General features: G+C 34.6%; 1 protein-coding gene across 17 annotated transcripts in view; it reads left to right on the plus strand.

Moving 5' to 3' along the window:
- Positions 1-13386, plus strand: part of C2CD5 (C2 calcium dependent domain containing 5) — a 64132-nt gene that overhangs the window by 28816 nt on the left and 21930 nt on the right. For 10 of the 17 annotated variants that reach the window (XM_080627855.1, XM_080627856.1, XM_080627861.1 and 7 more), the window contains 2 exons: positions 10560-10674; positions 12624-12719. In XM_080627855.1, the coding sequence (XP_080483981.1) occupies positions 10560-10674; positions 12624-12719 (211 nt within the window). Of the gene's footprint in view, positions 1-10559; positions 10675-12623; positions 12813-13386 lie in introns of all 17 variants that reach the window. The other 7 variants (XM_080627862.1, XM_080627864.1, XM_080627853.1 and 4 more) reach the window with 1 other exon arrangement.

Here is a 13386-nt window from a genome sequence, read left to right on the forward strand (position 1 = left end):
TTCTCTCATATGCTGCCACGAAAAGTTCAAATTAATTGTTGCCTCTTTGAGATAGTGTTTAGTAGGATGTTACTGTGGAAGAGTTTTATTAGAATAATGGAGTGAGATACGTGCAGTCACTAAACACATACTGAGTTAGACTAGAAAGTGATTCAGAAATTTAAGCCTAGGAAGGTAAGGGGAAGTCATGAGTTCATTTCTCAATAGAATACCCAAAACAGTACCCTAAATTCTTTAGAAATGACAGAAAAAATAAGGCAAATATATTATACCCAGAGGTGATTATTTCCCAAAAATGTTGTAGTAGGGAAGTTTAAACCCAACAGTAATTTTGGAGTTAACATCTTGCTGATGAGGTCTGTATTTCTGCAGCCTTGACGGGTATCAGCAGCTCTGTAGTAACAGTCTTGATTAATCTTACTGGTCAGGGACTGAGCGGGTTATGCTCATACTCCTGGAAGTATGTTTCTTTTCAGAGCTAGGTATGCTGCTGAATTAAGAAGAAAGGAGGAAGACAGCAGATCAGTTGTTACATATGGTGTGTGATGTATAGTAGAGTTGCAGATTGCATACAAGTTAACTCTGTCTTAAACTGGAATAATGAATATGCTGTGCGGATCTGTCATCACTGAGAAACCAAAGGAGAAAATTTCTATTCATCTCTGCCTTCTAGAGCTTATTGCCAGTTCTGTCATTGCTGGCTAATATTTGGCCTTAAGGAGAACAGGGATTTATACAGCTTAAGGAAAATAATACTACATCTTTACATTATGCTTACGTTCACAAGAATGTAATCACAGCCGTAAGTAAGCTAAAATTATTTTCCTTTTTGAAAATGTTCAGGCTTTGTTTAAGCCTTGCTAGTAACCTGCATAGTAGCATAGAGGGGTATTTCTTTTTTTTGCCAATGGCAAGGAGGCTTATTTAGTTAAGTTTCTAAGATATACCAGGACCATCTGATCATGGTGAAAAGTAAAAAATTTAAAGATACTTGAAAATCAAACGTGGAAGTTAAGACCATTTCTTGAATGGAAAAGAGGCTACTGAAATGTCTGTGAATTATAGTTCAATGACAAAGTTGTTTAAATGCTTGTAAAATTACAAAAAGGTGATGATCAAGATGATTCTGAAAAATGCAAGTAGACAGACAAAGCAGAAATCTATGGAAAAGAGGGTATATAGTAAAGTGGAGGCAATACACTGGTGCTGTCTCTGAAAAAAGGTGTTGAAGATGTAGTATAAATATGAAAACATGAAAGGAATCCTGGATCCAGGAGACAGGATCTTTGTTAAAGTTTCTCTCTGAGGTTCCTTAAGAAGTGCAAGGAACTTGCTGAGTAGACTGCTTTTGCATATATCTGTTTCATAGCACCAACATATGCAGTGTTCTCACATAATTGCGTTTTTAAACTCCTTATTGAGGGAGCTGCTTCAGGAGTGATTCTTGAGCTCCAGTAGTTAGAAATATGGAAGGAGAAAAGATTGTTAAGAAAATTCTTAAGGATCTTGTGTGATACCCAAGGAACACAGGAGTTGCTGTGGGAGTGTGAAATTCTCCAGAACTCTTGTTTTTGTATATGAGGAAATGCAAGAGGAGAGCTTGAACATGTTTTGGTTCTGCAACTGAATGCTTTTCTTTTACAGAAACACAAACATACAGTGAAAGTGTGAATTACATTTCATGCTGCTGCCTGGGGTGTAAATGTGGCATACTTGTAAACACAGTAGAAAATGTCAGAATGTTTTTGTCTGATGTGGCTATCGTTCAGAACTAGTAGAAAACCAACATTTTAAACTTGACCTCTTGCTTTTTCTTGGAGAATTTCCAGGTTGACTTTGTGTACATCAGTGTGTGTTGATATGATAATGGTAGGTTAAGGCAGTTGTCAGAGGCTTTTCTGAACAGAGCGAGGGGCGCAATGTTTTTCAGTAATATTTTAGTCTATTTTTTGCAGTCTTCCCAGAAGAGTACATATTCCTGAATGTTTTTTATTGTTAATGTGAGTGGTGTTTGAATATCCTTTTTTGAAGCAGTTGCACCCTTATGTTCATTAAATAATTTGCTTTGGGACTGTGCGTCATTTTTCTTTTGGAAAGTTCTGAGTAGATAGTTGTGTAACTGAATAAATCATGGTCATTGTCAGTATAGAACAGTATTCCTGTGTTCTGTTAGAGGTTCATAACTCAATAAACTTGGCATTTAAAATCTTTGGTTTAGAATTCTTTGCCTAATAGTAATGCTATTTAATGTGTTCATATTGATTTAAAAGCCTCCCTGAAATTTAACCAACAGTGTGAAAGCCATCATAGACTTCTCACTGCACAAATGCTCCAATAAAGCTGTTGCTTATTGCACCACTGCAGTTTGGATTTGATGGTACAAAAGAGAGAAAACCTTGATCTTACAGAAAATCGTATTTCTTGCTCATAACTCTTCTTGCTCATAACTCTTCTTAATTTAAAAACACAGGACTTGGCTAAAACTGATATCTTGATATAATTTCCTTCATGGATTACAATGAGTTTTTTCAGCCTTATGATACGTCATTCTGTTGTTGCAAAGATGCAGTTGTCGAACTTCTTGTCTGGCTCAAAATATATTATTGTTAGAAGAAAACTAGAATCATTCTAGTTGAAAGGATGCCTTCCCAACTAAATTACAGATAAACATGTGCCTGTAAAATGTCTATAGACAGTACTGTAGGAAAATGTCAGATAACACAAATTCTAACTGACCATAACAGTATTATAGAAATAAGTCTCATTAATGGATAAGATCATTATCTGAGCTGAACTAGGCACAAGAGATTTTCCTTCGAAATGCTAAGACTGAAGATCCTTGATATGCCATGTTTCTTTAAGGAAAGACCATAGTTATTCTTCTTTCTGGTTCACTTTGTACTTTGAGTTCTGTTACTGCAATTTGGTTTTGACCTTTTGCACTTATATTTTCAGTGGGGTTTGTAAGTTTCAAGGTTTTGGTCTCTCTTAATGTGGTCTCATTGAGGTCCTGAACTCCAAAGGCACTGTATGAAAGGCTCCTTGGATCCAGTTTAGAGAGGCTTCTCCAACTGGTTTGTCTTAAAACGAAACAGACAGTTGTGAGTGTATAGAAATAATGAATGCAGAGGTTCTGTGAATGTAGCAAATAAAAGCCTGAGGAGTGTAAACAGTGAATAGGAAATACAGAGGCGGTATAATTTTGTGCCAAATAATAATGTCGCGTTTCTGCAGTTGTGCAGTGGGCTGTGTAGTGTGCATAGCAGTCAGCAAGGAAGCAGCAGTCTTGTCTGTGAATTTCTATCTGTGTTTGTTGCGAGATGACTTTTGTTTAAAATTCTGTATGTTTCTTTCAAGGACTCTGTTAGGTAAACTAGTACTATTGTTGCTTGTTTTCACGTTCCAGCTAGTTTGGCTTGTATAAAGCTCTAAATGATACTTGTAGTTAATTTTGTGATACCAGTTATAAAATAGATAAAATGTGGTTTAAGCAGACTTGTCTTGTTACAGCATAGCATCTCCAGCTTTGTGTGGTAGCCCCTTTTTTGCTGTCATCTGAACAGCAATAACCCTTTAAAGATTGGGCTTGTTTTAAAATATGTTGTGTTTATTGTGCCAAGATGACAAAGCAATGGAGAGATACAAGACAAAGTAAGCTTCCGTTTTACCTAGCAGCTCTTCTAAGTGATAGACCGTGCCCTTGTTACTGTAATAGGGTCAATTAAAACAGATTCCTAGATCTTCCATAGTGTCCACTCATGATTAGAGGAGCAAGCTGTGAGGACTTCACCATTATAGGATGAATGATTGATGAAAATAATAATTAAAAGCTGGAGTGACAAAGTTAGATATTTAAATCTGGCAGCAATGCATTAATTTCTGATATTTAACATTTTATGATGCCTGGACAGTTCTTTTGAACTTTTATAATTCTAAGGAAGTATGGTGAGGTTTAAATCTTTATATGGTGTTAACTTAATAATTTAATTTTGTTTGATTTTTTAATATGTACATTATAAATATTTTTTGTCTTCTCTTCTCTTTTCTTTTCTTCTCTTTTCTTTTCTTCTCTTTTCTTTTCTTCTCTTTTCTTTTCTTCTCTTTTCTTTTCTTCTCTTTTCTTCTCTTTTCTTTTCTTCTCTTTTCTTTTCTTCTCTTTTCTTCTCTTTTCTTTTCTTCTCTTTTCTTTTCTTCTCTTCTCTTTTCTTCTCTTCTCTTTTCTTCTCTTCTCTTTTCTTCTCTTTTCTTTTCTTCTCTTTTCTTTTCTTCTCTTTTCTTTTCTTCTCTTTTCTTCTCTTTTCTTTTCTTCTCTTTTCTTTTCTTCTCTTTTCTTTTCTTCTCTTTTCTTCTCTTCTCTTTTCTTCTCTTCTCTTTTCTTCTCTTCTCTTTTCTTCTCTTCTCTTTTCTTCTCTTCTCTTTTCTTCTCTTCTCTTTTCTTCTCTTTTCTTTTCTTCTCTTTTCTTTTCTTCTCTTTTCTTTTCTTCTCTTTTCTTTTCTTCTCTTTTCTTTTCTTCTCTTTTCTTTTCTTCTCTTTTCTTTTCTTCTCTTTTCTTTTCTTCTCTTTTCTTTTCTTCTCTTTTCTTTTCTTTTCTTTTTCTTTTCTTTCTCCTTTCTTTTTTCTTTGTATCACATGGTGGTTTCCTTTAGCTATAAATTAAACTATTACTGCAGTTTTGGTATTATTGCAGGATTTTTGTTTGTTTGTTTAGAGATGATACTTTTTTGCAGCTTGTGCAGTTCCTATCACACCATCTATGATTAAAAGCATAAATTATAGGATGTATTACTGTTATGGTGGTTATAGATAATGCTTGTTGGTATTGGTAGCAGATTTTGTTGAACCAGTTCATGGAAAACTATTGCCTCAAAGGTTACGTTTAATATTTAGAAAAGATTAAATTATGCTGCAGTCTGTCCAGGTGATTCTTGTAAGTTTATTTCTAAGATTGATTACATATACAACTTGCAAGGTGTCTGATAGACAAAGTGTAGAACAGTGGAGGTTTGCTTTTTTCCGTGTGAAAGTCCAAGAAGTTACTTTCTGTTTTTAATCTGGGACATTGTTTATATTTACGAAGTTAAATTAGTTCATGTCACAGATGTCATGTCACAGTAGACTGTATAAAATATTTGTGTTTAATGATGTTGGTCGTAAAGCTTACAAGATCAGCCAGTTAAAACATCATGTCCTGTAAATGCACGAAAGGTGGATGCAGTTTTAATCTTGAATGTTCCTAAATTTGTTTCTTCAGTAATTTAAGAATTTTGTCAACATCCAAACTTAAACCTGCTTTTTGCTTATTCAGCAGTTTAGTCTTGAGAAGTGGGATATGTGCTGTCTGACCTCATCTGGCAGAAAAGCACTGATTAAATATTGTTTTCTAGGCTGGATGTTTTGTCTGTAGTTTAAGCTTTGTAGGATTAAGTAAGTATACCTGTTCTCTTTGGTGGTGTGGTTGCACTGTTTCCTGATGTTTTAGTGTATCTTAGTTTTCATTTGATAAATCCCAGTAATCTACTTCCTTCAGTTCCGTATCGTAAGCAATGTTTTCATTTTCACATCTTTTGGTCTTAAAGATGAATATAGAGTAATTTTTTAAAAAAGGATGGGGTGGCTTTGAAAATCATTCCAAAGTTTAGGTTGGTCTGTTGTAGGTTTAATTGCTTGCTACCCAAATTTTGTGTTTAAACTTCACAGACAAGAGATATGACTTTTTATACAGTTATTTAATCATATTTAAGAAAGATAAACAAAACAAAAAAACCCAACACCCCCCCAACCCACCAAAACCACCAAAACTATGAAAAAATCTCACGCTTCTTTCTGTATAAGCAGATTAATAGGTTTTAAAGAAGGAGATGCAAGAATTAGGGGATAAGGAAGGTGTGGATAATGGCTTTGCCTAGTGAAAGACTCAGATATTGAACTTGAAAGAGTATTATTGGTGTGTCCATTGCCATTTTTGAGACAACAGAACAATGAGTCATTGTAGATTTTGAAAATCTTCATAGTATGATTTTCCACCTCATTTCAATGTTACATTGTAAATGAAAATATTTACTGATTTATACAATAGTTAAAATAGGTTGAAATTAATTATACCGTTCCTACTTCAGAGTAATTGTCTCGGGATATCTAGGGATTCAGCTTCAACATAGTAACTCTTAAGTGTGATTTCTGCAGTCAAGAGACCATTCTTAATTTTTCTGCAGTATTAAGAAATCAGTTTGGACCTAGCATAATGGAGATTGTGGCTAAATCTTGAAAGGCCCTGTAGAAGTGAACCTCTAGCAAATAACCTTGGAAAGGTGTCTCTTCTTATGTGTCAGAAAGTAGAGATAGTGTCTAGGGTTATCTCCAGGTGAAAGATTTGGACAGGATGTTGTCTTGTCAACAGTACAGCTTCATAGAGGTCCACCTCATATTTTAAAGGAAAATGGTAGATGAATTGGCAGTGGATAGAATTGACTCAAAGGATGTTTAGGGCACAAAATAAATACAGTGCTGTTTGTATATTGTAAAGCTGTTTACTAAGTTTGGAAAGTTTCAGTTGGAGGAGGTTTGAGTTGGCATTATTTTGATAGTATACTGTACTGTTGACATTTTCTCAAGTCTTCAACTGTAGAAACTGTGCTTTGGCTCTACTTTGTTATAAGTATCATGCCAATTTAGAAAAAATTATCGAAGTAGGTTTAATACTCAGCCTTTGGTTTCCATTAAAGGGCTCATAAGAGCAGGGTAACTTTTGCAGACTTTTTTTGCTGAAAGTTCTAGATAAACCTTGCTATAAACTACTCAGTAGATTTGCTAGAAAAGCTTGTGATTGAGTGCTATGTATGCTTGCCTTTTTGCTTCCACCTAGAATCCAGGGCCATTACTTTCTGTAACCATTTCAGTGAGCTGCCATAGTTTTCAGTCTGTACTGTCACCTGATCCAAGCATGCGCCAAAATACCCACCGTTTCTGGCTACTGTCTGCTGAATCTGCTTTGCAAACCCTTAGTTCTTAAGCTTTTGCCTTAGCAAAAAACAAACAGACACTCCTACAGAGTGTACTGGACACATGCCATCCTGCTTCCCTAACTCCTCTTAATTGTTTATGTAAATCCTTAGCTTTACTAAACTTGTAAATGGTACAATGGCATCCCCATGTGAAATTGTGTGGCTCATGTGTCAAAAAAAGGCTGCTTGTGAAAATATTTGTCAGAAGAATATGAATGCTACACATTGCACTGCATTCAGTGTTTTGTATCAATTTATTATTGCAATGTCATGGTGTTTGATTTTAATTGTAGACAATCATTTTGTGTTTTAATATGCAAAGGTAAGTTCATGTAAACTGAATGTACAGTATTTATATATAAGCATACTGATCTGTATTTTTGGCTTCTTTCTGGAAGAAAAAACCCACTTGATTAAATGTTTTAAGCAGAGGACCCAGGCTTCTTTACAATCACTTGTTTATGCATGACTTACAGAAATTTTTGAACTTGTACAATTAGAATTTGTTAGGTTTTTTGTTGTTTGTTTTTTTTTTTTTTAATAACACTGAAGACAATGGCTGGAAAATTATTCTTATCTCTAATAAGAATAAAAATTATCCATTATATTACTCTAGTTAATAGTTAATTCTGATGTTGAGCAGAGTAAAGGGTCAAATGTTGTTTTAGCAAGACAGTGTTGAGCAACCTCACAACAATATGTGCTTTCTGTTATGATATGGCATTCTTTTAGATGATTTAGGTGAGAAGGTTGTGTTAACTCTCCTAGAAACTCATTCCTAAACTTTAAATTAAACTGTAAATTTATGTGGAGGAAAGTTGAATGTTTGCATAGGGTTTGGGACCCGTCATTATTTCTACCTTTTCTGTTTCCCTTAATCATATCTGTTCCCTTTCACCATTTATTTCTGTTTTAATTTTTACTGTGGCTACATACCTCTTTGGTGTCATATTCTTGTTTGTAATCTTATTCTTTATTCCACAGCACCTTCCCTATTCATTCCCAGTTACTTCACCTGTTTTTCACTTCCAGCTCCATCATGACTTTACATTTTCTTGCACTTTTTGTCCTACAAAGGTCATTGGTGACAAGTAGGAACAGTTTTTGCCAAATGGTACCTAAAGGTGTGAAGAGAAAAGTGATGATTTAGTAAAACTGGCTTTTTGGTTTTATGTCTAGAAAAAGGCTGCTACTTTGCAGCTGGCCTTCTGTGAAGTACACAAAGTCGTGGCTGTTAGTCAAGGTTTATAGCCAGCTGCCTGTGATCAAGTCTAATTGAGCAAGAATTGTTCTGCATAGTGAACCACTTTTCCTCTTAGTGACGCTTTTCTGTTACAGTCACTGATAAGCAATCTTCTTGTCCGTGATTGGATGGGGAAAGAGTAATTGCTCCCAAGACCCACATCCATTCTACCATAAAGTGTTACTGATAACATTTACAGAATGTGTTTGTGGTCTCACATCTCTGATCCAGTTCTCCAGTTTGTCAGATGTGGTGGCTTTTGCCTTAAAATAGATCTCCAAAGTTGTTCCATTCACCTACCACAGCTGCTGTTAACTGGTGGCAGCAGTCACAGCCTCTGTTCAGACAGAGATGTGCATGCAAAAGAGAGACATCTTGCCTCCCACTTCCCTTTGTGTACCACAAATGGTTCTCATAAGTGAGCTTGGAAAACCCAACCCTATGGTGTGATGGGTTATTTCAGCATGATTCTCATCATTTGAAAGCTGCAAAGTGTGAGACCTTGCTAGCAGGTACTCCAGCCATCTGAGTCAGGATTACTATGTATCATATCAAGCATTTGATTTTCCTAGGCAGTGAGTGTTTAAGGAGTGTTTTCACATTCTATTCTATTAGTAATGCATTGAAACCTGCTGAAGATGAATTTGGATGTAATGGAACGTGGTTGATACAGTTCATGAAAATCCTAGTTTGTTTTGTGTGCTAATGTGTATATTTTTGTCTCGATTGTAGAGAATCTTCCTAAAAACTGTCACTGTAGGGTTTTTTTGTGTTTGGTGTTCATTTCTTAAAGCAAAGGTGAAATAGACTTCAGTTTGGACATACAAAGTTGCTGTTAGTATGGTGCTATGAGGTATACAAGCATTAACATCTGAAGTTAGCTATAGTTGAATATTTATACCTCTGTGCTCTTTTTTTAATTAGAAAGTGATCATTATTTTAGAAAGTGGAATACCAGTTCTAAATGAAAAGTTGAGGTAAATTCGTGAAAGAATACATCTTGCCGTACAATATTTTTCTTTCAGTAAATTTCAAAATACATGTATATCTGCATCTTTCATTTTTGTTCGTCATGTTGTCAGAGAACCTAGTGTATGATAGAGGGTTATCATACACTGTATTTATAATATTCCTGATAGTACAAAACTGGTTCCCAATGAATCTCAGGTTTTGATGTTGATATTTTAAATTATGATTCAGCAGGGAGATCTCAATGGTTTGGAGTTGGCATCTGTGCAAAGTTTAATTGATTTCAGGAAAACTGTATTAGAATCTATCTGTTCAGAACCCTTCATAGCATCTGAGTGTTTCCTGTTTCTTACTGGTTTTCCCCTTATTTTATCTGTCAACAATTAATATAGTTTTCAACTACGTTCATTGGTACAGGTAAGCTGTTTTGAAAGGAGAAACAGTTGGCAACTTTAACTGTAAATATTCGTTGACTTTGTATGTGAAAAGCTTGTGAGATGAGCTTTAGTTCTGGGAAACTAATTGCTGAACAGTTAAAATAAATGAATTGCATAAACTTATTCCAGTAGCACTCTTTTTTGCATTTTTAGTGTAGCATTCAAGAAAAGCAGGTAACATTTTAACGTACAAGGTCAAAGACAGTAAAGGTTATTAGAGTCTGGGAGGGGGAGACGGAAGGTGCAGTTGCCAGCATACTGAAGCAAAAAGGCATCAAAAACCACATAGTTAACATACATCTTGTACTTAATGTTGTTAATGTAGACGTAGTTTCAAAGTATGGCTTTTCAAAGTTAGAAGTGCTGAAAAAAGGAACAAAGAGCTGTGTGCTTGATTAGTGATAATACAATTAACAGAGAACTGCTTGCAGTAGGAAAAACTATTGAAGTTATTTCAAAGATATCAAGTGTATACCAAAGTGAAATACAACTTCATTTCTACAAATACTGTTTCATTACTACTACTGCTTTTTTGATATTACAGCGTACCTGTGATGCTTTGTTGTAAGTTACATGCATCTCTTGTGTTGTTGGAAGTGACAGTATGGTTTTCAAGTGGGTAGAGATTGGAACAGTATCTACAGTATTTTGGTGTTATTTGTCATATGGACAGCAACAAGAATGCAGTAATTTGTCAGAACCTATTCATGTGGGTGATAAACAAGAAAATTGGTAAGCATGAAAAAGCCCCGTTAGTGTTTGCTTGAAGTATGATAGGTAGGAAATAAAAAGTGTCCAGATACAACAAAACTCTTAAATATGAAAAATTCAACTTTTCAGATTAATTGCATGAAGCTTTATGTTGACGTAGTACAGCATAGTGAACTGATTTATACTTTGTCTTTCAGATGAACCAGAAACACGAGATGCGTGGTGGGCAGAAATCAGACAAGAAATAAAATCCCATGCCAAGGCATTGGGTTGTCATGCTGTAGTGGGCTACAGTGAATCAACTAGCATTTGGTAAATCATGATGATGATTTGATTTTCAAAATGCCAGAGAAAATTTATTTCCTCTTCAGTGGATTAAAAATGGTTCAACACAGTTGTTTGTATTGTGTAGTATGCCTACTTCAGAGAGTTTGTTAAAGTAACTTTCTGAGATTTCAGTATTGTGCTTTTTTTTAATGTGTTTTGGCTTGGGTTTTTATTGGGTTTTAAGTTTTTTCTAGTGAATGTTACAAGTTTTATTTAAACAAGAAAAATCAAACTGATGTATTTCCTTTGGTAGTAATATTGATCTATCTACGAAATTTTCTAGAGCTAATCTACCTAAATAGTTAAGATGGTTCTTGAAAGTGTATATATTGTAGATTCCTTAATGGGAACAACTGGCAGACCAGTGCTTAAATGGTAAACTTCAGACTTAAGGCACAAGTTAGTAGGAATGTATTAATTGTAAGTTAAAGGAGATTATGCTGCCTGATAGATCTAGACTGCCTCAGGTGTAAATGTTCTGTATTTCTTTCTAGAGAACATGTGCAATTATTTTTGTCTTTCAGTACCTCAGTAGTGTTTAACTATTAAACTGCAGCTCTACAGTAGTCACTCCAGTGTCTTAAAGAAAAAGCAGAAAAGATTTGGAGAAAGATTTGGAGATTTGGTGTGGGGTTTTTTGTTTTGTTTTGTTTTGTTTTTTTAGAGAAAAAACAAAACCCATCGAATGTATTGTTTTTTCACAAAGCTTAAATTTTGGAAGTCAAGTGCTTGTGCTAACAGAGTAAGAAAACTGGAGAGCTGGGTCATTTTCCCAATGCTGTCTTGTCTGTTTATGTTCTCTTTCTTGGTGTATTGAAGTTTGTATTTTTACCTCAGGATTGCAACGTGCAAGTTCCCATCACTGGGGGATGAACTTGCGCTAAAAACGAAAGGTTTATTCCACTGCCAGTCTCCTTGTAAAAAGCATGGATATTTAGGTGGTTTTTTTTTTTTCTACCTTAGCTATGAGGAGGGAGTGTACATAGTATAGATGGGCAGTTGGTTATTGGGTTATTATTCACTTTCATTTTTTGTTAAGTAATTTAATGGCATAATATTTGATTGTCGCCTGAATAGTTCTAGAGTTCCCATGCTTACTTGCCAGTTCAGCTTAATTCCATGGTTAAAGAGTAAGTCTCTGCAAGTACTGGTCTGCCAGACATGTTATGTATGAAAAATTATTCTGGAAAGAGAAACAACAAATGAAAAAGGCACTTGTGTCATTGCAGAAAATGTGGGAAAGCTGTTCTCCATATTTTTTTCCAATATAGTATTTTTAAGTACTGCATATTAGATTTGTTTCTTATTTAGCAATTTCAGAAATACCAAAAGTTTTGTGATCATAGTTTGCACTTTTGACAGCTTTAACTCTGTGAAATAATGAATATGGTCAGTTACTTTATATGCTATATGTACCATTGTTGTAGTTGTTCATAGTAAAATTTTACTGGTTTGCTACTTTTTATCCTTCAAGAAGCACCCTTGTCAGTGTTGTATTGTAACTTCATTTGAAAGGGAATGTTTTTAAGATGATGAGGCTCTCAATTTCCATTTTACTTTGGTAAACAATTATGCCCAAGGTTTTTTTAATGTTTCTTTTGCTTTTCTTGGTTGTCTGGATTTTTTTGCATTATTAACTATAGTATTGAAAACCATACTTAAACCTGGTTAGCCTTTGTGATGTTACAGCGTATTATTTATAACATAGGGCAAAGCTCTTCAGTCTTTTTGAATATCTTACTTATATATTGGTTTAAATACCAGAAGAGCATTGTTTGTGAGATTTAATGGATAAAATTGCACAAATACACAATATTAGTCATTACATTGAATTCATTGAGACTTTTGTACCAGCCTTTTAATCTTAATAGTTTTAAATAAAAGTAGCACTAAGTAGTAGGAATTCACTTTGTTGTAATTCTTTTCTCTTACAGTGAAGAGGTCTGTATTTTATCTGCATCTGGCACAGCAGCTGTACTGAACCCTAGGTTTCTTCAGGATGGCACCATGGAAGGCTGTTTGGAACAAAGGTTGTCATGGCAGCCTGGCTTCTTTTCCATAGGGTCAGAGAAGGGAGAGGTTGATTTTTTTCCTCAGAGCCAAGATAGTTCTTCTCTATTAGGGTAGGTTACAGAGTTACAGTGCAGGATGCGGGACCAACCACTTTACTGCTTTTCACTAACAACAACAACAAAAGAAGTAATGGAACTCTGCACCAAATTAGATATTCTGTTTTTATTTCTAACAGTCTGAATAAGGTAACACATTTGACTACTAACCACAGATCATAACTCAGTTTTTTTTCTTTGCTGCTCCTCAGGTATCTTTCTGAACTTTATATCACTCTACAAAAAATGACACGTGGATGATAAATTATATAAGCCAAAAAACTGCAGTGGCTGTAATATGTGTATATATGCTTTATCTATACTATTTAAGAGCTGTATTGGAGATAAAATAGCTTGGTTGTAAACCAAAGCTGGTGCCAGACTTTTGTAAAAGATACATGTTTTAGTTAAGTTAATGAACAAAATCATAAAACTGAAGGAAAACCATTAAGTTTCCCTTTGTTTCTGTTCTTGCAAATAAAATTTGAAGAATGAGTGTTGACAAACAGTTATTTTTACATCAAATAATGCATATTGGCAACTTATTATGTGTTTATCAGGATAGTCATCAAATATTTCAAGGAATTAC

Source organism: Psittacula echo (assembly GCF_963264785.1).
Source record: "Psittacula echo genome assembly, chromosome: 1".
Classification (NCBI taxonomy): Eukaryota; Metazoa; Chordata; class Aves; order Psittaciformes; family Psittacidae; genus Psittacula; species Psittacula echo.